The 25,580-nt window shown below is 47.8% G+C and overlaps 1 protein-coding gene across 1 annotated transcript in view; it reads right to left on the bottom strand.

Annotated features, from left to right (window-relative positions):
- Positions 1-25,580, bottom strand: part of ubr1 (ubiquitin protein ligase E3 component n-recognin 1) — a 398,703-nt gene that overhangs the window by 173,733 nt on the left and 199,390 nt on the right. The window contains exon 23 of the mRNA XM_072487581.1: positions 13,278-13,380. Coding sequence (XP_072343682.1) covers positions 13,278-13,380 — 103 coding nt within the window. The remainder of the gene's footprint in view (positions 1-13,277; positions 13,381-25,580) is intronic.

Below are 25,580 nucleotides of genomic sequence, written 5' to 3'. Positions count from 1 at the left end.
CCCAGGTTGAGAGGGTTGTTAAGAAGGTGTACGGTGTGTTAGCTTTTATTGGTAGAGGGATTGAGTTTAGGAGCCATGAGGTCATGTTGCAGCTATACAACACTCTGGTGCGGCCGCATTTGGAGTATTGCGTGCAATTCTGGTCGCCGCATTATAGGAAGGCTGTGGAAGCATTGGAAAGGGTGCAGAGGAAATTTACCAGGATGTTGCCTGGTATGGAGGGAAGATCTTATGAGGAAAGGCTGAGGGACTTGAGGCTGTTTTCGTTAGAGAAGAAGGTTAAGAGGTGACTTAAAGATCAGAGGATTGGATAGGGTGGAGAGTGAGAGCCTTTTTCCTCGGATGGTGATGTCTAGCACGAGGGGACATACCTTTAAATTGAGGGGAGATAGATAGAAGAAAGATGTCAGAGGTAGGTTCTTTACTCAGAGAGTAGTAAGGGCGTGGAATGCCCTGCCTGCAACAGTAGTGGACTCGTCAACACTAAGGGCATTCAAATGGTCATTGGATAGACATATGGACGATAAGGGAATAGTGTAGATGGGCTTCAGAGTGATTTCACAGGTCGGCGCAACATCAAGGGCCGAAGGGCCTGTACTGCGCTGTAATGTTCTATGTTCTAGCGGTGTGGTTGACTCTTAACCGCCCCCCACTGAAATGACCGAGCAAGCCACTAAGCTCAAGGGCAATTAGGGATGGGCAACAAATGTTGGGCCAGCCTCCCACACTCACATCCCAAGAATGAATAAATACATTTTTAAAAGGAAAGCTTTGCCTTCTAGTTGCCTCTGTTCAACTAGCCAAGTGAGAGAATACAGCAACATCACAGGATGTGGCAAGAACTTGAACCTCCTAAAATTTAGCACAAAAACAGGTCAAACAGCCCAACCAGTCTGCGTTAAGCTGGTAACAACGTTAGTTAATCAAAGCAAAATACTGTGGATGCTGGAAATTTTAAATAAAAACAGAAAATGCTGGAAAAAAATCAGCATGTCTGGCAGCATATGTGGAGAGAGAAACAAAGTTAACATCAAGTTTGTATGACGCTAAAGAGAGGGAAAAATGTGATGGATTACGTGCGATATAAGAGGGGTGGAAGTAGGTGGTCAGTGATAGTGGGATCTAGGGGAGATTGCAAAGATATGTAGAGCACAAGGCAGGGCACGCAATAATAATAGTGTGAAAGACTACAGACAATTGCTCAGTGAAAGCAAAACTTAACAAGTGACAGATGGCCCGGGGGACAGGGCTGTTGGTGAAATCAACATGGAGTCCTGAGGGCTGTAAATCACATTTGGGGCATTGTGTACAGTTCAAGACTCCATTTTTAATGGGGTGCTCGATGGGCCGAATGGCCTCCTTCTGCACTGTAAATTCTATGATCTATGACATTTTATAAAAAGAATAGAGATATATGCTCCACAGTAGCCCCCTCCTATTTTTCCTCAACACTATCAGCATAACTTTCAATTCCCTAATGTTTCATACACTTACCTAGCTTCCTCTAAATGCATCAATACTATTAGCAAAGTTTTTTTTAAAAAAAAATTAACTTCCATCTTGGCCAAGGACCAAACTGAGATGAATCTTAGAATCAATCAAGTAAAATATCAAAATACAAAAATGGCAAAGAATACACTGATCATTAAATTAGGTCTTTACACGTTATCAGAGTTTGAAGTTTAACAGTCATTTATGAGACATTGCTACGAGAGGGTTAAATTGTTGAGGTGATCATCTAGGGATGTGGTTTAGTTTAACACAATTTGAGAGTGGGGGCACCATCAAGGGGACTAATGGCTAGGCTGGATTTCGCCAGCAGAAATCAGTTGCGGGGAGCTGGCCACCATGAGGGGCGTCAGGGAGTGGCACATCTGGAGGATAATATCACATGTACATTGGTGACAATTCGTCAGTCAGTCTTCCAACATTAAAAGCATCATGACTGAATGACCAAGTGAGTAAATTTACTAGTTAGGCGGTTGGTGTTTCCCTCAACCCGTAGCAGCTTATGGCAACTCTTGTAATGACTAGGCCTCAGACATATAGGTTTTTGTCCTTCCTCTGGATACCCGCCTAAATAGTCGAAACATAGAAACACAGGAGACCATTCGGCCCTTCGAGTCTGCTCCGCCATTCATTTTGATCATGGTTGATCAAGTTGAGAGGGAGGTACAGTGGGCATGTAAGCCAGCACCTTCTAAAACTATGCCCAGGCTGTAGAAAAGTAACATTTCAGCTTGGAAGTTGACATGTGTGGACAATGTGCCCAGGCATGAACGAACATGAGCCACAAAGCTTAGTATCCACATTACCCTCAAGGCGAAACTAGATAAAGTGACACAAGCTCTATTTGTAAGGCTAATTACACCTTCTACTGGCATGGAAAGCCTGAAGACCATGCAAACATTGTGTCAGCTGGTTGCTCATTGCAAAGCCTACACCACCAATTGAGTCGCCAATAGAAACCTCAGAGCACTTCATTTCCCTGCAGCTATCAGCTGATGGAAGTGCAGTCAACATCATATGCGCCTATGTACCAACTCCATATTCCAACATCTCAAAGAACACTCCTATGACACCCAAGGTGACTTTCTGAGGACCACTCCAAATCGTGAGAGGCTATTCATTCTGGGTGACTTCAAATGCACATACTAGTTGTCATCGGAGTATCCCTTTAAGAAATGTTTTTGTTTGATCAATGGCTTCAGTGATGTCATTGTGTGGGTGGAGCTGGGCTGTGGCACGGAGTTTTACTTTCGCTTTGGATTTGACCTGGTTTTTTTGCACAGGTTGGAAAGAGGTGTCTCTCTATCTTCAGTTTAAAAGTGGTTTCCAGATTACTTGATAACTGAAAAGAGACAACGGTTTTCTGGAAGGAATTCAAACCTGCTGTTTGACAAAGGAAACAGGTGTATCAATACCAAGTCTTAAAGATAGTAAGAGTGCCGTGTGTTGGGCCACACCTTTGAAAAGGGGTTTCTGGTTTATGGGATCTTGTTATTAAATTGGAACAGTAAAAGGGGGAAATTTATTAAGGGTGATACATAGATTACTGTAGCTGTCTGGGGTATTTATGTTTGTAGTTGAGAAAAATGTTTACTGTGTGTGTTTATAAAAATGTTAACTAAATTTGTAGAATAAAGCTTGTTTTTGATTAAAAGTACTTAAGGCCTCTGTTGAATAACACCTGAAAGACAGGCCCATCGTAACCAACATCGATAAACAGTTGTAAGTCAGCTGAGCTCCATGATATACTTTGGAGTTTTCCAAACCCTGGCCCATAACATAGTGCAGAAAGTGATTCATGGTTAATGTGCCTGCTGTCATGAAGTGGGAAAAATCAACGGTTATTCTGAAGCTTTGTACCCTGAATGAATTCTGCGCCACCAAACTTCTCTTTCAGGTCAAATGTTCCCACAAGTTATGACAACAGCCAAGGTCTGGACATTAGCACCAACTTTCACCACTCTAAACACAATAGGCCACCATGCATCAATATCCCTTGGACAAGCAACAATGCCAAATACCAGCACTTCGCAATGTCGCTAGAACGCTTGCTATCCACCAGATGTTGATGAAACTTTTAAGTCACGAAGTTCAATCATCTATCAATCAAAAGCGTCATTTGCAAAGGTGGAATCTTGAGGGATGGTTTCATAGAATCCCTACAGTGCAGAAGGAGGCCATTTGGCCCATCAAGTCTGCACCGACCCGACTTCCGGTGATGGTGATGTGCTTAGTGGACGCACATCAGTTGGCTCTGCTCCAGACCATAACCAAATAGGCACTTTTAGGCAAACTTTGCCCAAAAAAATCAAAAACAACTCAACCAAGAAAAGAAAGGAATCGAACCAGAATGCCAGCGAACGGGAGCTTGAGGGGTCGAGGTGACGGCAGAAGCGGAGAAAAGGCCACAAGCAGCAGGTGGACGAGCCAGCAGACCCACGAGGTGAGGGAGCTCCGGCCGCCCAAGTGAGAGGCCGACGACCTGAGCATCAGCCTCCTCCCCCACCACCTGGAGACGGATGGAAAGCATTCTTTACGAAAGAACTGACCACAATGAGAGGCGATAAAGGTCGAAATCCAGGTGCTGATCAAGGTGGTGGCGACAGAGGCTATGGTCACCATGCAAAAAGTGATTGATGAATTGAGGAAGAAGATGTAAGCGCAAGAAAAAAACAATCCGCAAATTGGAGAAAGCATTGACAGACCAGAGCGACAGGATCGTCGCCTTGGAGGCAGAAGTCAAAAGGTTGGTGGCGGCTCAAGGTAGCTTAAAAGGGGAAGTCAAGGATCAAGAGAACAGGCCCTGTGCCCAAACATTCGAATTGTGGGTCCGCGAAGCTACATCTATACCAGGATTGTAAGAGGTTCTTGAGGTGGGTGAAACAGATCGCGAGTACTTGCGAAAGACATAAAATCCGGGTATATCAGGACAGACTTAGCAAAACGCAGAACAAATTTGATCAGGCAAAATCGGCCCTTACAAGGGCGGCAAGATTCGGAATGCTATTCCCAGTCAGTCTCTGGGTCACGTTCCAGGGCAAGAAGCATTACTTTAACACGCCGGCGGAGCAGATGAATTTGTGTGGTCAAAAGGCCTGAACAAAGGGTAGGCGAAGTAGCGATGAAAGCAACAGAGAAGGAAAGAGAAAGAGACTTCTTGGACACATGACATGTTTGTGCAGGATTGTGCTGCCTCGCTCTGATCAGAGTCACAGGGAAGGGCGAGGGCAGAGGAAGGCAGGTGAGGGTGAGGCATAGGCTGAGGGAGTGGGCATATGATAGGGGTAACATCAGCCCTGGGAGGGGGCCACCGCACTAATAGGGATAGCTAGCTTGCACAGAAGGAAAGACAGCGTTTGGGTGGGGGGGGGGGGGGGGGGGGGAGGAGGAGATGTGGGGCACCTCCCGGCAGACAGAGAGCACCTGGCTGAGGGGGGGGGGGGGGGGGGGGGGGGGGAAGAGAGAAAGACGACGGGCGGACGCAACGACGGGGTGGGAACGCATGGGAGGAGAGGGAGCAACATGGGGGGGGGGACGACGACAGTAGAGGTAACAGGGGTGGGGGGGGGTGAAAGGAACACAAAGGGAAGGGGTTGGTGTGTAGATTGGCTTCGGCAGGTAAGGGAACCTTGAGGGAACAAGATGGCGCCGCAAGCAGCCACTTTGGAGGGTCCCTAAACAAAGGGAGACCCTGGAGTGCAGGGGCGCACCCACGTGGCGTACCAATTAGCGGCCATGTCGGATGCCCCCTGGACAAAGGGAATCCCTAGAGAGCAGGGGCCTGACTTCATGGTGAGAATGGTGACCGTGGCCATTTTGGACGGCCTCCTAACAAAGGGAAACCCAGCGCAGGGGCACATCCACCAGTTAAGTATGGTTGATCCCGCAATAAGGGGGAAGGGGACAGAACCCCTCCACCAGGATTATCACCTGGAATGTCAGGGGATCTAACAAACCAGTGAGAAATCCCAGCATCTTTGCCCTTTTAAGAAGTTTGAACGCTAATGTTAGCACAAGTGGCCAGCACTGTGGCTTCACAACGCCAGGGTCCCAGGTTCAATTCCCCCACTGGGTCACTGTCTGTGCGGAGTCTGCACATTCTCCCCATGTCTGTGTGGGTTTCCTCCGGATGCTCCGGTTTTCTCCCACAGTCCAAAGACGTGCAGGTTAGGTGGATTGGCCATGATAAATTGCCCTGAGTGGCCAAAAAGGTTAGGAGGGGTTATTGGGTTACGGGGATAGGGTGGAAATGAGGGCTTTAATGTGTCGGTGCAGACTCGATGGGCCGAATAGCCTCCTTCTGCACTGTATGTTCTATGTTCTAAAACAGTCTTCCTGCAAGAGACACACCTGAGGGAGAAGGACCGACTGCGGGTAAGGAAAGGTTGGGTGGAACAGACGTATCACTCGTGTTACGGAGCAAGGGCTAGCGGGGTAGCAATACGGATTAGCAAGAGGACGGTGTTTACGGTGACAAGAACAGTTACAGATCCTGGAGGACAATACGTCATGGTCAGCGGTGTTCTGGACAGGGCATCGGTAGTTCTGGTAAACTTGTACGCGCCCAACTGGGACGACACGGATTTCATAAAAAAGACCATGGCAGAAATCCCCAACATCAACACACACCACCTGATCATGGGGGGGGGGGGGGGGCAACCTCAATTGTGTACAGGACCCATTAACAGACCGATCAAACCCCAGAAAGGGGAAAAAGACAGGCATGGCAAGGGAGCTGGGATCTTTCATGGAGCAGATGAGGGACCCATGGCGGTTCTTTTACCCCGGTGAGAAGAAATTGTTTTTCTTTTCATCAGTACACAAAGTATAGACAAGTACTGACTTCTTTGCAGTGGGGAAATCAGTGCTTCCAGAAATAGTACGGGCGCAATACTCTGCGATAGTCATCTCCGACCGCATTCCACATTACATGGATGCGAGGTTGGAGACGGGCCGTGCCCAACACCCCACATGAGGTTGGACACAGACTTTTGGCCGACAAGATCTTCTGCCAGAAAATATCACAAGCCATAGGCGAGTACACTACTAACAACCAGAACGGGGAAGTCTCACCTTCCACCTTCTGGGGGGCACTGAAGGTGGTGATTAGGGGAGAGATTATAGCCATCAAGGGACGTAGGGTCAGGGAAGGGAGGGCGGCTAGGCAACAACTGATCGACTCTATCCTGGAGGTAGACAGAAAGTACTCTGAGGCCCCTATCATAGAACTTCTAGAGGATTGCAGAGGCAGACTGATAGCCGAACCATTAAAGGTCAACCAAGCATTTGAGGCCTTCTACCAAGGACTGTACACCTCCGAGTCCCCGACGGGGACGTGGAGATGAAACGGTTGCTCGATGGACTGGACATGTCAGCCGTGGGGGACGATAGAAGAGGGAAGCTGGAAGCACCAATAGGACTGGGAGAGATCATGGAGAGTATCAATTCCATGCAGGCGGGGAAGGCGCCGGGAACCAATCTACAAAAAATTCGCACCAGCCCTGGCCCCACACCTACAAGACATGTTTGCGATGAGGGGCATCCTGCCTCCAACGCTAATACAGGCCACCATATTTCTGATACCCAAAAAAGACAAAGACCCGACGGAATGCAGATCATATAGACCCATTTCCCTGCTCAATTTGTACGCAACGATACTCGCAAATGTCCTGGCTAAGAGACTGGAGAATTGCGTAACAGAGCTGGTCGCAGAGGACCATTGCACCTGGGAGTTCACTAGCTGACGACCTGGGATTGGCGGGACTGTCATATGAGGAGAGACGAAGTTGGTTAGGATTATATTCATTGGAGTTTAGAAGAGTGAGAGGAGTTCTCATAGAAACTTACAAACTTCTAACAGGATTAGACAGGATAGATTCAGAAAGAATGTTCCCGATGGTGCAGGAGTCCAGAACTAGGGGTCATAGTTTGAGGAAAGGGGTAAACCTTTTAGGACTGAGAGAAGAAATTCCTTCACCCAGAGAGTGGTGAATCTGTAGAATTCATTACCACAGAAAGTAGTTGAGGCCAAAACTGATACAATTTCAAGAAGGAATTAGATATTGCTCTTGGGGCTAACGGGATCAAGGGATATTGGGGGGGGGGGGGGGGAGGAGAAGGGAAGAAGGGATCAGGGTATTGAACTTAATGACCAGCCATGATTATAATGAATGGTAGAGCAGGCTCGAAGGGCCAAATGGCCTCCTCCTGCTTCTATTTTCTATGTTTCTATGACCGAGGGAAAATGGTGACATTTCCTGTGTGGAGGCATGCAGAGGCTTGGTGCCAAAGCTGAAAGCAACCATCCACAATGACATTTGGAATCTTCATGTGTGGCACTTGCAACAGAACCCGCCTCTCAAGGATTTACCTCTTTAACCACAAGCATGACACCCCCTCTGAAATGAATTATTTGTTGTATGCCCATCTTTTATAAATGGAAATTAATTTTAATTAATTGACGCAATGTCAGTTAGAGGGGTGCAGTGCTCTGACTGTGAGATGTGGCAGGTCCGGGAGGCTTCCAGCGTCCCGGATGGCTTCATCTGCAGAACGTGCACCCAATTGGAGCTCCTCACAGACCGCATGGTTCGGTTGGAGCAGCAATTGGATGCACTTAGGAGCATGCAGGTGGCGGAAAGCGTCATAGATCGCAGTTATGTAAATGTGGTCACACCCAAGGTGCAGGCAGAGAAATGGGTGACCACCAGAAAGGGCAGGCAGTCAGTGCAGGAATCCCCTGTGGTTGTCCCCCTCTCGAACAGGTATACCCCTTTGGATACTGTCGGGTGGGATAGCCTATCAGGGGAAAACAGCAGCAGCCAGAGCAGTGGCACCACGGCTGGCTCTGATGTTCAGAAGGGAGGGTCAAAGCGCAGAAGAGCAATAGTAATAGGGGACTCTATAGTCAGGGGCACAGGTAGGCGCTTCTGTGGACGTGAAAGAGACTCCAGGATGGTATGTTGCCTCCCTGGTGCCAGGGTCCAGGATGTCTCCGAACGGGTAGAGGGCATCCTGAAGGGGGAGGGCAAACAGGCAGAGGTCGTTGTACATATTGGTACTAACGACATAGGCAGGAAGGGGCATGACGTCCTGCAGCAGGAGTTCAGGGAGCTAGGCAGAAATTGAAAAGACAGGACCTCTAGGGTTGTAATCTCGGGATTACTCCCTGTGCCACGTGCCAGTGAGGCTAGAAAAAGGAAGATAGAGCAGCTAAACACGTGGCTAAACAGCTGGTGTAGGAGGGAGGGTTTCCGTTTTCTGGACCACTGGGAGCTCTTCCGGGGCAGGTGTGACCTACACAAGAAGGACGGGTTGCATCTAAACCGGAGAGGCATAAATATCCTGGCCGCGAGGTTTGCTAGTGTCACACGGGAGGGTTTAAACTAGTATGGCAGGGGGGTGGGCACGGGAGCAATAGGTCAGAAGGTGAGTGCATTGAGGGAGAACTAGGGAATAGGGACAGTGGGGCTCTGAGGCAGCGCAGACAGGGAGAAGTTGCTGAACACAGCGGGTCTGGTGGCCTGAAGTGCATATGCTTTAATGCAAGAAGTATTACGGGTAAGGCAGATGAACTTAGAGCTTGGATTAGTACTTGGAACTATGCTTTTGTTGCCATTACAGAGACCTGGTTGAGGGAAGGGCAGGATTGGCAGCTAAACGTTCCAGGATTTAGATGTTTCAGGCGGGATAGAGGGGGATGTAAAAGGGGAGGCGGAGTTGCGCTACTGGTTCGGGAGAATATCACAGCTGTACTGCGGGAGGACACCTCAGAGGGCAGTGAGGCTATGTGGGTAGAGATCAGGAATAAGAAGGGTGCAGTCACAATGTTGGGGGTTTACTACAGGCCTCCCAACAGCCAGCGGGAGATAGAGGAGCAGACAGGTAGACAGATTTTGGAAAAGAGTAAAAACAACAGGGTTGTGGTGATGGGAGACTTCAACTTCCCCAATATTGACTGGGCCTCACTTAGTGCCAGGGGCTTAGACGGGGCGGAGTTTGTAAGGAGCATCCAGGAGGGCTTCTTAAAACAATATGTAGACAGTCCAACTAGGGAAGGGGCGGTACTGGACCTGGTATTGGGGAATGAGCCCGGCCAGGTGGTAGATGTTTCAGTAGGGGAGCATTTCGGTAACAGTGACCACAATTCAGTAAGTTTTAAAGTACTGGTGGACAAGGATAAGAGTGGTCCTAGGATGAATGTGCTAAATTGGGGGAAGGCTAATTATAACAATATTAGGCGGGAACTGAAGAACATAGATTGGGGGCGGATGTTTGAGGGCAAATCAACATCTGACATGTGGGAGGCTTTCAAGTGTCAGTTGAAAGGAATTCAGGACCGGCATGTTCCTGTGAGGAAGAAGGATAAATACGGCAACTTTCGGGACCTTGGATAACGAGAGATATTGTAGGCTTTGTCAAAAAGAAAAAGGAGGCATTTGTCAGGGCTAAAGGGCTGGGAACAGACGAAGCCTGCGTGGAATATAAGGAAAGTAGGAAGGAACTTAAGCAAGGAGTCAGGAGGGCTAGAAGGGGTCATGAAAAGTCATTGGCAAATAGGGTTAAGGAAAATCCCAAGGCTTTTTACACGTACATAAAAAGCAAGAGGGTAGCCAGGGAAAGGGTTGGCCCACTGAAGGATAGGCAAGGGAATCTATGTGTGGAGCCAGAGGAAATGGGCGTGGTACTAAATTAATACTTTGCATCAGTATTCACCAAAGAGAAGAAATTGGTAGATGTTGAGTCTGGAGAAGGTGTGTAGATAGCCTGGGTCACATTGAGATCCAAAAAGACGAGGTGTTGGGTGTCTTAAAAAATATTAAGGTAGATAAGTCCCCAGGGCCTGATGGGATCTACCCTAGAATACTGAAGGAGGCTGGAGAGGAAATTGCTGAGGCCTTGACAGAAATCTTTGGATCCTCACTGTCTTCAGGGGATGTCCCGGAGGACTGGAGAATAGCCAATGTTGTTCCTCTGTTTAAGAAGGGTAGCAAGGATAATCCAGGGAACTACAGACCGGTGAGCCTTACTTCAGTGGTAGGGAAATTACTGGAGAGAATTCTTCGAGACAGGATCTACTCCCATTTGGAAGCAAATGGACGCATTAGTGAGAGGCAGCATGGTTTTGTGAAGGGGAAGTCGTGTCTCACTAACTTGATAGAGTTTTTCGAGGAGGTCACTAAGATGATTGATGCAGGTAGGGCAGTGGATGTTGTCTATATGGACTTCAGAAAGGCCTTTGACAAGGTCCCTCATGGTAGACTAGTACAAAAGGTGAAGTCACACGGGATCATGGGTGAGCTGGCAAGGTGGATACAGAACTGGCTAGGTCATAGAAGGCAGAGAGTAGCAATGGAAGGATGCTTTTCTAATTGGAGGGCTGTGACCAGTGGTGTTCCACAGGGATCAGTGCTGGGACCTTTGCTGTTTGTAGTATATATAAATGATTTGGAGGAAAATGTAACTGGTCTGATTAGTAAGTTTGCAGACGACACAAAGGTTGGTGGAATTGCAGATAGCGATGAGGACTGTCAGAGGATATAGCAGGATTTAGATTGTTTGGAGACTTGGGCGGAGAGATGGCAGATGGAGTTTAATCCGGACAAATGTGAGGTAATGCATTTTGGAAGGTCTAATGCAGGTAGGGAATATACAGTGAATGGTAGAACCCTCAAGAGTATTGAAAGTCAAAGAGATCTAGGAGTACAGGTCCACAGGTCATTGAAAGGGGCAACACAGGTGGAGAAGGTAGTCAAGAAGGCATACGGCATGCTTGCCTTCATTGGCCAGGGCATTGAGTATAAGAATTGGCAAGTCATGTTGCAGCTGTATAGAACCTTAGTTAGGCCACACTTGGAGTATAGTGTTCAATTCTGGTCGCCACACTACCAGAAGGATGTGGAGGCTTTAGAGAGGGTGCAGAAGAGATTTACCAGAATGTTGCCTGGTATGGAGGGCATTAGCTATGAGGAGCGGTTGAATAAACTCGGTTTGTTCTCACTGGAACGAAGGAGGTTGAGGGGAGACCTGATAGAGGTCTACAAAATTATGAGGGGCATAGACAGAGTGGATAGTCAGAGGCTTTCCCCCAGGGTAGAGGGGTCAATTACTAGGGGGCATAGGTTTAAGGTGAGAGGGGCAAGGTTTAGAGTAGATGTACGAGGCAAGTTTTTTACGCAGAGGGTAGTGGGTGCCTGGAACTCGCTACCGGAGGAGGTGGTGGAAGCAGGGACGATAGTGACATTTAAGGGGCATCTTGACAAATACATAAATAGGATGGGAATAGAGGGATACGGACCCAGGAAGTGTAGAAGATTGTAGTTTAGTCGGGCAGCATGGTCGGCGCAGGCTTGGAGGGCCGAAGGGCCTGTTCCTGTGCTGTACATTTCTTTGTTCTTTGTTTGAAAGATGCCAAAGAGTTTGTTCGTTGTGCACAAATTAGGGCATTGGGCTATTCAAGTCTTGTTGTTTTACATCTTAATTCAGTTAGCTGTTTTGAGTTCCATAGCTGGTAGCCATTATGAGATCTGTCTCAGGAACTATTCGCTTCGACGATACCCTCTGGTAATGAGTTCCAAATTCTCACAGCAATCTGAGCAAAAAGGTTTCTCCTGATTCCCGAGTTCTTGGTAACTATCTTCCACTGGTGATCTCTAGTTTTGCACTTTTCAATTCTATTTTCACAACTGATTTTTTATGATGACACGAGCACTGCCGCAATAGTGAGAAAGAACAGGAGGTATAACTAATGATTTTAATAAGACTGGGAATGTACTAAATATCATTTTCGCAACAAAGAGAATTTAACGAAGATAAAAGTACCTTTCAAAATTAATACCTATTTATGTCTGCTGCACATGGGAAGACCATTCGCCTGCTTGCGCTGATTCTTTCAAAGAGTTTTTCTTAGTCACTCTCACCAACTCTCCCCACAACCCTGTAATGTTCTGGCTTTTCAAGTATATAGCTAATTCCTATCTGCTTCCACCACCCTTTCAGGTACTGCATTCCAGAAAGAACCATTGTACTGTGTAAAAAATAATTCCATCTCCCCTCTAGCTTTTTTGCCAATTATCGTAATTTAATTGATTTTATTGTATTTACTCGAGATGTACTTTAATCATTTAATATATTTATTTCATCCTTTGGTCAGGGGTGCATTCCCCACTGTGGAAGCTTGCCTCACCTTAACTAGGATACTTGCTTCTATATCTCACAAAACGGACCGAGCTGACTCATGGCATCCTACTTCTGGATCAATAGCCAGTCACAGCTAGTAGCCCTTCGCCCCACAAACTCCAAGCAATTTTACAAAAAAATGATAGACAGAACATAAAAATAGCATACTGATCATTAGATCAGGGTCTTTACATTATCAGTGCAAAGATCAAAAGTTATTATACTTTATTCATTATTCAGATGGGGTTGATCTTAAATCTTATAATTTTACATTTTAATTCAGTTGATCATTTTGAGTTCCGTAGCTGGTAGCTTCAGAGATTTGTCCACTATGTCCCTCTGGAGGAGAGTCCTACATTCCCGTGACTGTCTGGGTAAAGAGGTTTCTACTGAATTACCCATTTGATTTCTTAGTGACTATCTTATATTGAAGGTCTCTCGTTTTGTTCTTCACAATTCTACTGCAATTGTGTTTTTTAATCCCTATAAAAGAACACAACTAAAAAAAAACATTTATTTGTGATAGTAATTAGAATATTAGTAACAATTAGCAAAGTTCAAGCAAAAACTTAATCAGAGGTAATATTTACCTTTGTCTGCTGTGACTTGTAGTAATGGTAGAAGAACAGATTGAAGTACTTCAGATATTCTGGCTTCAGTTCATATACACCATGCCCAGACAAACCTGGCTTTCTAGAGAGGAGAAAGTAATTATTCGTCTGGCCTTGTTCAGTCCCCAAGTACCATAGTGACCTACTCTTTCCAAATGTAATCCAAATGGGCTTCCCACCAAGTAAACAATGTGGAGTTAGTTGCTCATATACTAAATTTGGAATTTAAAAGGAAACGACTTTTCGATAGTCAAGCAACCAAGTATGATAAGTGAAAGGAACCAGTCAGTAACTCCCAACATGAATCTCCTGCCATTTATAAGCAGGGAAGAACACTCATATCAACCAGGCAATTTAAATACACACCATCCTGAGGGACCTGCAACAGAGCAGGAAAGACTTCACTGCCTAGAACTGAAATAAATGGAATGTTCCAGAATATTCACATGCCAGCACATTAAGGCACTGTATCACCTTACACATCAAAGCAGCACTATCAATGGTCAGATTTAAAAAAAACAAACATTTTATGGAGGTATTTTTGGTATAGAAACAACAACAAAATAGACAAGATACATGAAACATAAACATAGTGAAAAAAACCGTTTACCTTTCGTACAGGTCCCATCATTATTGACCCCCGACTCGAACCTAAACTAACCAACCCCCCGCCCACCCCCACCCCCGGGTCTGCTGACGATTAATTTTCCGCAAGGAAGTCGACGAACGGTTGCTACCTCCGGGTGAACCCTAGCAGTGAACCTCTCAAGGCGAACTTAATTTTCTCCATACAGAGAAAGCTAGCCATGTCCAATAGCCAGGTCTCCGACTTCGGGAGCTCTGGGGTCCCTCCATGCCAATAGTATCCGTCTCCGGCTACCAGGGAAGCAAGGGCCAAAACATCTGCCTCTTTCTCCTCCTGAATTCCCGGGTCTTCCGACACACCGAAAATCGTCACCTCTGGACCCAGCGCCACCCTTGTTTTTAACACCGTGGACATGACATCTGCAAACCCCTGCCAAAATCCCCTAAGCATTGGACATGTCCAAAACATGTGGACATGGTTCGCTGGTCCTCCCGCACATTTTGTGCACCTGTCCTCCACCCCAAAAAATCTGCTCATCCGGGCCACTGTCACGTGAGCCCGGTGCACAACCTTAAATTGTATCAGGCTAAGCCTGGCACATGTTGCGGACGCGTTGACTCTACTCAACGCATCTGCCCATAAACCATCCTCTATCTCACCTCCCAGCTCCTCCTCCCACTTGTGCTTCAGCTCCTCGGTCTGCGTCTCTTCCTACCCAATAAGCTCCTTATAAATGTCCGAGACGCTCCCTTCTCCTACCCACCCTCTGGAAACTACCCTGTCCTGAATCCCCCTCAGCGGTAGGAGCGCGAAGGTTGCCACCTGTTTTCGAAGGAAGTCCCGCACCTGCAAATATCTAAATTTGTTTCCCTTCGCCAGCCCAAACTGTTCCTCCAGGGCCCTCATACTCAGAAAGCTCCCCTCTATGAACACATCCCCCTTCCTTTCAATCCCCGCTCTCCGCCATACCCGGAACCCCCCATCCATACGCCCGGGGCAAACCGGTGATTATCACAAATTGGGGCCCAGACCGATGCTCCCACTGCTCCCACATGCCGCCTCCGCTGGTCCCAAACTCTCAGGGCCGCCACCACCACTGGACTGGGGGAGTACCGCGCCGGCGGGAGCGGCAGAGGCGCAGTTACCAACGCCCTCAGACTGGTGCCCTTACAAGAAACCGCCTCCATCTGCACCCACACCGACCCCTCCCCTACCACCCACCTCCTGATCATGGCTATGTTAGCCGCCCAGTAGTAACTGCTAAAATTTGGCAGCGCCTGCCCGCCCTCTCCCCGGTTCTGTTCGAGCATTACCTTCCTTACCCGCGGGGTCTTGCCCGCCCAGACGAAACCCGTGATCACTCTATTGACCCGCTTAAAAAAGGACCGCGGAATAAAAATGGGGAGACAGTGAAATACAAATAGGAACCTCGGGAGGACCGTCATTTTCACCGTTTGTACCCTCCCGGCCAGCGTCAACGGGAGCACGTCCCATCTCCGGAAATAGTCCTTCATTTGGTCCATTAGCCGGGCCAGATTCAATTTATGCAGCCGGTCCCATGCCCTAAAACTACCCCCTACTGACCTAAACGGCAGCTCCCCCAGTCAGCCCTCCCGTCCCCTCGCCTGAACCACAAACAGCTCACTCTTATCCATGTTTAGCTTATACCCCGAAAGCCGGCCGAATTCCCCTAAAATCTTCATGATTTCCTCCATCCCCTCTACTGGGTCCGAAACGTACAGAAGCAGATCATCCACATAAAGCGAAACCCTGTGCTCCAGCACCTTCCCCCCGCCCCCACCCCACCCCGGACCAGTCCCCTCCAGCCCCTTGAAGCTCTCAGAGCGATTGCCAACGGCTCTATAGCCAGCGCAAACAACAGTGGGGAGAGGGGGCATCCCTGTCTCGTCCCCCGGTGCAGTCTAAAATAGTCTGAAGTTCTCCTGTTCGTCCGCACACTTGCCACCGGAGCCTGATACAGTAACCTGACCCAGTCAATAAAGCCCCACCCAAATCCGAACCATCCCAGTACCTCCCACAGATACTCCCATTCTACCCGATCAAAAGCCTTCTCTGCATCCATTGCAATCACGACCTCAACCTCCCTACCTTCCGGGGCCATCATGATCACGTTTAACAGCCTTCTTACATTGGCCAACTGCCTACCCTAAACAAAGCCCGTCTGGTCCTCCCCAATAACGTCCGGAACACAATCCTCAATCCTGGAAGACAAGGTTTGGCGAGCAACTTGGCATCCACATTCAGCAGGGAGATCGGCCTGTTGGACCCACACAGCTCCGGGTTCTTGTCCCGCTTAAGAATCAGCAAAATCATTGCTTGTGACATCGCCGGGGGGAAAAACCCCTCTCCCTTGCCTCATTGAACATCCTCAACAACACTGGTCCCAGTATCCCCGAGAACTTTTTACAGAACTCCACTGGGTTCCCGTCCGGACCCGGGGCCTTACCCGCCTGCATGGCCTTCAAGCCCTCCACTATCTCTTCCAGCCCAATTGGTGCCCCCAGCCCTTCTACCCGCTCTCCGTCCATCGTTGGGAAATTCAGCCCCTCCAGGAAGCGCCTCATCCCCTCCAGCCCCGCAGGGGGTTCCGACCTGTACAGCCTGCTGTAGAAAACTCTAAACGCCTTATTCACCCCCACCGGATCACCAATCGGGTTCCCCTCACCGTCCTTTACTTTCCCTATAAGAACTAGGAGCAGGAGTAGGCCATCTGGCCCTCGAGCCTGCTCCACCATTCAATGAGATCATGGCTGATCTTTTGTGGACTCAGCTCCACTTTCCGGCCCGAACACCATAACCCTTAATCCCTTTATTCGTCAAAAAATTATCTATCTTTATCTTAAAAACATTTAATGAAGGAGCCTCTACTGCTTCACTGGGCAAGGAATTCCATAGATTCACAACCCTTTGGGTGAAGAAGTTCCTCCTAAACTCAGTCCTAAATCTACTTCCCCTTATTTTGAGGCTATGCCCCCTAGTTCTGCTTCCACCCGCCAGTGGAAACAACCTGCCCGCATCTATCCTATCTATTCCCTTCATAATTTTATATGCTTCTATAAGATCCCCCCTCATCCTTCTAAATTCCAATGAGTACAGTCCCTGTCTACTCAACCTCTCCTCGTAATCCAACCCCTTCAACTCTGGGATTAACCTCGTGAATCTCCTCTGCACACCCTCCAGTGCCAGTACGTCCTTTCTCAAGTAAGGAGACCAAAACTGAACAATACACCAGGTGTGGCCTCACTAACACATTATACAATTGCAGCATAACCTCCCTAGTCTTAAAATCCATCCCCCTCGCAATGAAGGACAAAATTCCATTTGCCTGCTTAATCACCTGTTGCACCTGTAAACCAACTTTTTGCGACTCATGCACTAGCACACCCAGGTCTCTCTGCACAGCAGTATGTTTTAACATTTTATCATTTAAATAATAATCCCTTTTGCTATTATTCCTGCCAAAATGGATAACCTCACATTTGTCAACATTGTATTCCATCTGCCAGACCCGAGCCCATTCATTTAGCCTATCCAAATCCCTCTGCAGACTTCCAGTATCCTCTGCACTTTTTGCTTTACCACTCATCTTAGTGTCGTCTGCAAACTTGGACACATTGCCCTTGGTCCCCAACTCCAAATCATCTATGTAAATTGTGAACAATTGTGGGCGCAACACTGATCCCGGAGGGACACCACTAGCTACTGATTGCCAACCAGAGAAACACCCATTAATCCCCACTCTTTGCTTTCTATTAATTAACCAATCCTCTATCCATGCTACTACTTTCCCCTTAATGCCATGCATCTTTATCTTATGCAGCAACGTTTTGTGTGGCACCTTGTCAAAGGCTTTCTGGAAATCCAGATATACCACATCCATTGGCTCCCATTGGTTATCTACCGCACTGGTAATGTCCTCAAAAAATCCCACTAAATTAGTTAGGCACCACCTGCCCTTTATGAACCCATGCTGCGTCTGCCCAATGGGACAATTTCCATCCAGATGCCTCGCTATTTCTTCCTTGATGATAGATTCCAGCATCTTCCCTACTACCGAAGTTAAGCTCACTGGCCTATAATTACCCGCTTTCTGCCTACCTCCTTTTTTAAACAGTGGTGTCATGTTTGCTAATTTCCAATCCGCCGGGACCACTGCAGAGTCTAGTGAATTTTGGTAAATTATCACTAGTGCATTTGCAATTTCCCTAGCCATCTCTTTTAGCACTCTGGGATGCATTTCATCAAGGCCAGGAGACTTGTCTACCTTTAGCCCCATTAGCTTGCCCATTACTACCTCCTTAGTGATAACACTCCTCTCAAGGTCCTCACCTGTCATAGCCTCATTTCCATCAGTCACTGGCATGTTATTTGTGTCTTCCACTGTGAAGACCGACCCAAAAAACCTGTTCAGATCCTCAGCCATTTCCTCATCTCCCATTATTAAATCTCCCTTCTCATCCTCTAAAGGACCAATTATTTACCTTAGCCACTCTTTTTTGTTTTATATATTTGTAGAAACTTTTACTATCTGTTTTTATATTCTGAGCAAGTTTACTCTCATAATCTACATAGAACATAGAACATACAGTGCAGAAGGAGGCCATTCGGCCCATCGAGTCTGCACCGACCCACTTAAGCCCTCACTTCCACCCTATCCCCATAACCCAATAACCCCTCCTAACGTTTATGGTCACTAAGGGCAATTTATCATGGCCAATCCACCTAATCTGCACGTCTTTGGACTGTGGGAGGAAACCGGAGCACCCGGAGGAAACCCACGCGCACACGGGGAGAACGTGCAGACTCCGCACAGACAGTGACCCAGCGGGGAATCGAACCTGGGACCCTGGAGCTGTGAAGCCACAGTGCTATCCACTTGTGCTACCGTGCTGCCCATCTATCTTACTCTTCTTTATAGCTTTTTTAGTAGCTTTCTGTTGCCCCCTAAAGATTTCCCAGTCCTCTAGTCTCCCACTAATCTTTGCTACTTTGTATGCTTTTTCCTTCAATTTGATACTCTCCCTTATTTCCTTAGACATCCACGGTCGGTTTTCCCTCTTTCTACCATTCTTTCTTTTTGTTGGTATAAACCTTTGCTGAGCACTGTGAAAAATCGCTTGGAAGGTTCTCCACTGTTCCTCAACTGTTTCACCATAAATTCTTTGCTCCCAATCTACCTTAGCTAGTTCTTCTCTCATCCCATTGTAATCTCCTTTGTTTAAGCACAAAACACTAGTGCTTGATTTTATCTTCTCACCCTCCATCTGTATTTTAAATTCCACCATATTGTGATCGCTCCTTCCGAGAGGATCCCTAACTATGAGATCCTGAATCAATCCTGTCTCATTACACAGGACCAGATCTAGGACCGCTTGTTCCCTCGTAGGTTCCATTACATACTGTTTTAGGAAACTATCCCGGATACATTCTATAAACTCCTCCTCAAGGCTGCCTTGACCGACCTGGTTAAACCAATCGACATGTAAATTAAAATCCCCCATGATAACTGCTGTACCATTTCTACATGCATCAGTTATTTCTTTGTTTATTGCCTGCCCCACCATAATGTTACTATTTGGTGGCCTATAGACTACTCCTATCAGTGACCTTTTTCGCCTTACCATTCCTGATTTCCACCCAAATGGATTCAACCTTACCCTCCATAGCACCGATGTCATCCCTTACTGTTGCCCGGATGTCATCCTTAAATAACAGAGCTACACCACCTCCCTTACCATCCACTCTGTTCTTCCGAATAGTTTGATACCCTTGGATATTTAACTCCCAGTCGTGACCATCCTGTAATCATGTTTCAGTAATGGCCACTAAATCATAGTCATTCACGATGATTTGCGCCATCAACTCATTTACCTTATTCCGAATCCTACGAGCATTCAGGTAAAGTACACTATTGTTGTTTTTTTTTTTAACCTGTTCTGAATCTTAACACCTCGATTAGTAACCTCTCCTAAGTTATATTTCCTCTTAACTTTTCTCCTAATTTCCCTTGTCGTTGAACCCATATCTTCATGTAAAAACCTGCCGCGTTGCCTACCATTAATGTTTTCACTTCCCGTTTGCCTACCATTAATGTTTTCACTTCCCGTTTTATTCCTTTTAGTATTCCTGGTCCTATTCACTGAGCTCCCCTCAGTCACTGTACCTTGTACTGTCGCCCTTTTTGATTTTTGACTATGGCTTCTCTGCCTTACACTTTCCCCCTTACTGCCTTTTATTTCTGTCCCTGTTTTACTACCTTCCAACTTCCTGCATCGGTTCTGTAGCCATGTAAAATGGCTGACTCACGATTAGAATGGCCAAACCTCGATCTAAAATGGTGAACGGAAGAGGCTGATGGGAAAATCAGCCAACAGGACTCACAGACAGCTGCAGGTAAAACAGTGTATTCGCCTCTGGGGAAGTCAGCCCAGACCGATACCTGCAGCCTTCAACATCACAACAACCCAGCCATCTGCATATTAATCAGCCATCCCCGGGAACAATCGCTACACATTAGCAACATAAAGCCGACCCAGACCTTTTGGCGCCAGCAGGAACTGACACAAAGAGAGGTAAATGACCACCCCTCGATCAAGGAATCGCTCCAGTATTGGAGAATATCGAACCAAGTGATTGGGACCAAGTCCAATCACTTGGAACCAGGTACAAGGTCCGCCCCGAGAGGCGGAAAGCCCCTGGGGGCTATAAGAGTAGGGGCCAAGTTCAACTCGACTCTTCTTCTCCTCTCCGCACCCTTCGAGACCCTTCTGCAAGAGACCGTAAGTTTTACTCCAACGATCGCTATCAGATAGACACTTCTGACTATCGACCTGTACCAGCTTTTGAATCCCGCAGGCTCAGAACCCATTCGAAAGGCCATTTGTTTCCCTGACCTGGTGGGCCATTTCCAAAGTTAAGTATTGGCCTGTTAGTGGTAGGTAGTAGTCTAGAAGTAGGATTATTGTATAAGTATTAATTGCTGTATGTAATAAATGAGCGTTGATTTAACTCTTACTAAGCGGTGTGCTGGATTATTAATCATTACTCGGACTTGAACCACGTGGCGGTATCAGAAAGATACCTGGCGACTCAAGAGCAAAGGTGACAGAATTAGAGCAAATAAAGTAAGGCTAAAACGAGCAACAGTTCCCATCCCCCTGCCACATTAGTTTAATCGCTCCCCAACAGCTCTCGCAAACACCCCCCCAGGACATCGGTTCCAGTCCTGCCCAGGTGCAGACCGTCCGGTTTGTACTGGTCCCACCTCCTCCAGAACCGGTTCCAATGCTCCAGGAATTTGAATCCTTCCCTCTTGTACCATCCCTCGAGCCACGCATTCATCCTATCTATCCTGACATTCCTACTCTGACTAGCTCGTGGCACTGGTAGCAATCCTGAGATTACTACCTTTGAAGTCCTACTTTTAAAATTTAACTCCTAACTCCCTGAATTCAGCTTGTAGGACCTCGTCCCATTTTCTACCTATATCATTGGTGCCTATGTGCACCACGACAGCTGGCTGTTCATCCTCCCCCCCACAGAATGTCCTGCAGCCGCTCCGAGACATCCTTGACCCTTGCACCAGGGAGGCAACATACCATCCTGGAGTCTCGATTGCGTCCGCAGAACCACCTGTCTATTCCTCTTACGATTGAGTCCCCTATCAATATAGCCCTGCCATTCTTCTTCCTGCCCAGCTGCGCAGCAGAGCCAGCCATGGTGCCATGAACCTGGCTGCTGCTGCCTTCCTCTGGTGAGCCATCTCCCTCAACAGTATCCAAAGCGGTATATCTGTTCTACAGGGGGATGAAAGCAGGGGATACCTGCACTGCCTTCCTACTCTTGCTCTGTCTTTTGGTCACCCATTTTCTATCTCCCTCAGTACCTTTCACCTGTGGTGTGAACAACTCGCTAAACATGCTATCCACGACGTTCTCAGCATCGCGGATGCTCCAAAGTGAGTCCATCCGCAGCTCCAGAGCCGTCAAAGCGGTCTAACAGGAGCTGCAACTGGACACACTTCTTGCACGTGTCCCTAGCTGCCTCCCTCTTCCTAAGCTGCTGTGCATGCATTGTGCTGGCCTTCTCCCCATGTTCATAAATCGCCCCCTCGCCTTTCTCAGCTGCTCCACCGCCCTCCCTGTGGTCAGCAAGCTAAACTCCGCCTGCAGCCTCCGCCGTTCCCTCAGGAGCCCTGCCTCTGGGGTCTCCGCACACCTCCTATCAATCTGTAATATCTCCTTTACCAGTCTGTCCGTCTCTGCCCTGTCAACCTTCTCCCCATGGGCCCGGATCGAGATCAGCTCCCCCCTTACCACCGCCTTCAGTGCTTCCCAACCCACCGTTGCCGAAGTTTCCCCCGTGTCATTGACCTGCAGGTAGCTCTGAATGCATTTCCTCAGCCGCTCGCACACCCCTTCATCCGCCAAAATTCCCACAACTAACTTCCAGTGCGGGCGCTAGTTACTGTCTTTACTAACCTGCAGGTCAACCCAGTGCGGAGCATGGTCTGAGATTGTAATCGCCGAGTACCCAGTGTCCACCACCCCAGCCAGCAAGGCCCTCCTCAAAATAAAGAAATCAACCCGGGAGTACACTTTATGCATGTGTGAGGAGAAGGAGAACTCCTTCTCCCTCGGCTGCCCACACCTCCAGGGATCCACACCCCCCATCAACTCCATGAACCCTCTTAGTTCCTTTGCCATTGCTGGCACCCTGCCCGTTTTCGAGCCTGACCGGTACAAGCCCGGGTCCATAACTGTACTTCCCTCCCATGACCAACCTGTGCGAATCCAGGTCTGGTATCTTCCCCAGCATCCTCTTTATAAACTCCACATCATCCTAATTTGGCGCATGTACATTCACTAATACCACCTGCGGTTTCCCACTGACCATAATATACCCACCTCCCACGTCCGAGACTATTCTACCCGTCTCAAACACCATCCGCTTACTGATCAGGATCGTGACCCCGCTAGCCTTGATTCAAACATCTGGCTGACCCAGCCTTTCCTCAGTCTAACCTGGTCCGTTACCTTAAGGTGCGTCTTCTGCAACATCAACACGTCCACCTTCAATCCCCTAAGATGCGTGAACACACGTGCCCTTTTGAACAGCCCATTTAACCCTCGAACATTCCAGGTGATCAGCCTAGTTGGGGGGCACATTGCCTGCCTGCCCACACCCCCCCCCACCCCACCCTCCGCCGATCAGTCATCCCGTTTTAGGCCCACCACCAACCCGTGATCCGCGCCTCCACCGGTCCATCCCCAGGCAGCCTCCGACCTCCTTTCTGTCCCTCAGCCCAAGTCCCTCCCTCGCCAGCAGAACATTCACCCCCCCCCCCCCCCCGGCAACAACACCCTGTAACCCAATACCTTTCCTAAACCAAACATATGCACACCCCCCACTGCACTTCCGAGAGCTAGCTCACCCAGCTAGCTTTGTGGTCCCCATCCCCGGTGCCAGATAGTCTCCCACCTATTGTTCCCTCCCCACCCTCTCTGTAGTCTCCCACCTATTGTTCCCTCCCCACCCTCTCCCCCGCTCATGCAAACAAACTCCAACATCAAACAATCCCCACACAATTGCCCAACCGAAAAACACCAAGATCAAAACTAGCACACCTCCATCCCCCAACAATGCAAAGGAAAACCTAAACTCACTCAGCTCCACCGCTGGTTCCAAGCAAAATGAGAAACTTTTTACAAAAACAGAGACAAAACAGAGAAAACAGAAACACAAAAGTGCAGCCAAGTTCAAAAGTTCTCAATTCATCACCAGCCCTTTCTTTTTCGCAAAGTCCAACGCGTCCTCAGACGATTCGAAGTAGAAGTGCTGATCCTCATGCGTGACCCAGAGACGGGCTGGGTATAACAGTCCAAAACTTCACCTTTTTCTTGAAAAGGATCGCCCTGATCTTATTGAAGCCTGCTTTCCTCCTGGCCACTTCCATGCTCAGGTCTTGGTAAACCCGCGGGATGCTATTGTCCCACTTACAGCTCAATGTCTGCTTGGCTCACTGCAGAATATGCTCTTTATCCGAGAACCTGTGGAATCTCACCACCATTGCTCTCGGGGGGGGGGGGGGGGGGGGTGTCTCCCATTCGCAGCTTCTTCGCAGGTGCTCTGTGAGCCCTATCCATCTCCAAGATCCGGGAGAATGCCCCATCCCCCAGCAGCTTCTCAAACATGCCTGCGACGTATGCCCCAGCGTCCGTTCCTTCGGACCCCTCCGGGAGCCCGACGATTCTTAGGTTCTGCCGGCGGGACCTATTCTCTAGGTCCTCCACCTTCTCCAGAAGCTTCTTTTGCTGGTCCCTCAGCATCCCCACCTCCAGCTCCACTGCGGTCTGATGCTCCTCCTGCTCAACCAGCGCCTTCTCCACCTTCTGGATCGCCCGATTCTGGGTGTCCAACCTGAGCTCCAGCCGCTCAATCTACGCATTTATCGGGTCCAGGCAGTCCTGTTTCTGCGTAGCAAAGCCCTCCTGGATGACTTGCATCAGATGCTCCATAGACTGCTGGGTCGACAAGTCCTCCGCCATGCTGTCCCTTGTTGCAACTACAGCCCAAGTCGTCTCTGTCTTCTTATTTCTGCCCTTACGAACACGTCTAGTCCTTTTCTCCATGCACCAAAGTGGCAATTCAGTCGAGAATTGCCCCTGGCATCCGTTCTACAATTCAAGTCGGTTAAAAAATCGGGGGAAAAGGTCGAAAAGTCCGACCAGAGCGGGAGCCACCAAATGTGCGACGTACTCCTTCATAGCTGCCACCGGAAGCCGAATGGTCAGATTTTTAACCAACAGTCAGTCTCTTCATGGTAGCAATCTTCAATATATTTTCAAAACGTTTATAGTCAGGGGCATAAGAAATTAAGAAATTATGTCTATCCTTCCAACTACTCTGTTGTTATATCTAAACAAATGGGTAATCTCTCAGACTCAATGATATACAAGTTTAAAGGCTTTCGAACAATTTTGAAAATTAAAATTCATACATCAAATCTTACCTGACAACATATTCTTCAACAGTCCTTCGACAAAGGACATCACTGCCATTCAGCAGCACAAGTACTTATTCCTCTTATGGATAATTTACAGTCCTGCCCTCATAGAAATAATTATGTACATATTTTAATAACCGAGTAAATATGGTAGCAATTGCCTTTACTGGAAGCTCCCATTCCTTTCCTCTGTGGATTCCTCAGCCTCTAAGAATTTGGATTAAACTACATCAGATTCATGGAATCTTTTAATCTGTACAGATTTACCAGGGGCTGTTGGAACAGCAGGTGGAGTGGCTGGAACTCTCAGTAATGCAAATACTTTATTCTAGTTTGAAACTGTGCAAATCCCACAACATGGGAGGTGAAAACAGTCAGCTGGATTCAAAGCAAGGGGGAACACTAAATTAATGGGAATTGGTTTCAGTTGAATAAAGATCATATGTTCCAACAGAATAATCAACAGAATAATTTTTATCTTTGGTTCAGAGTTAATTGGCATGAACAAAAACATTTAATGATCGTGAAATCAATGAATTTAATCTTGGTTTACGGCTAGAATGGGTTGATATTCGTAGATACTGTTTCAATTTTAATACCAAAGCTATAAAAATAATTACGGGGTCCTATGTGGTGGGTGGCTGAGAAAGCCCCCAATTCTTTTTTCCAA

This window comes from Scyliorhinus torazame, chromosome 2 (assembly GCF_047496885.1).
Source record: "Scyliorhinus torazame isolate Kashiwa2021f chromosome 2, sScyTor2.1, whole genome shotgun sequence".
In the NCBI taxonomy this organism is placed as follows: Eukaryota; Metazoa; Chordata; class Chondrichthyes; order Carcharhiniformes; family Scyliorhinidae; genus Scyliorhinus; species Scyliorhinus torazame.
This window is presented reverse-complemented; position numbering and strand designations above follow the sequence as displayed.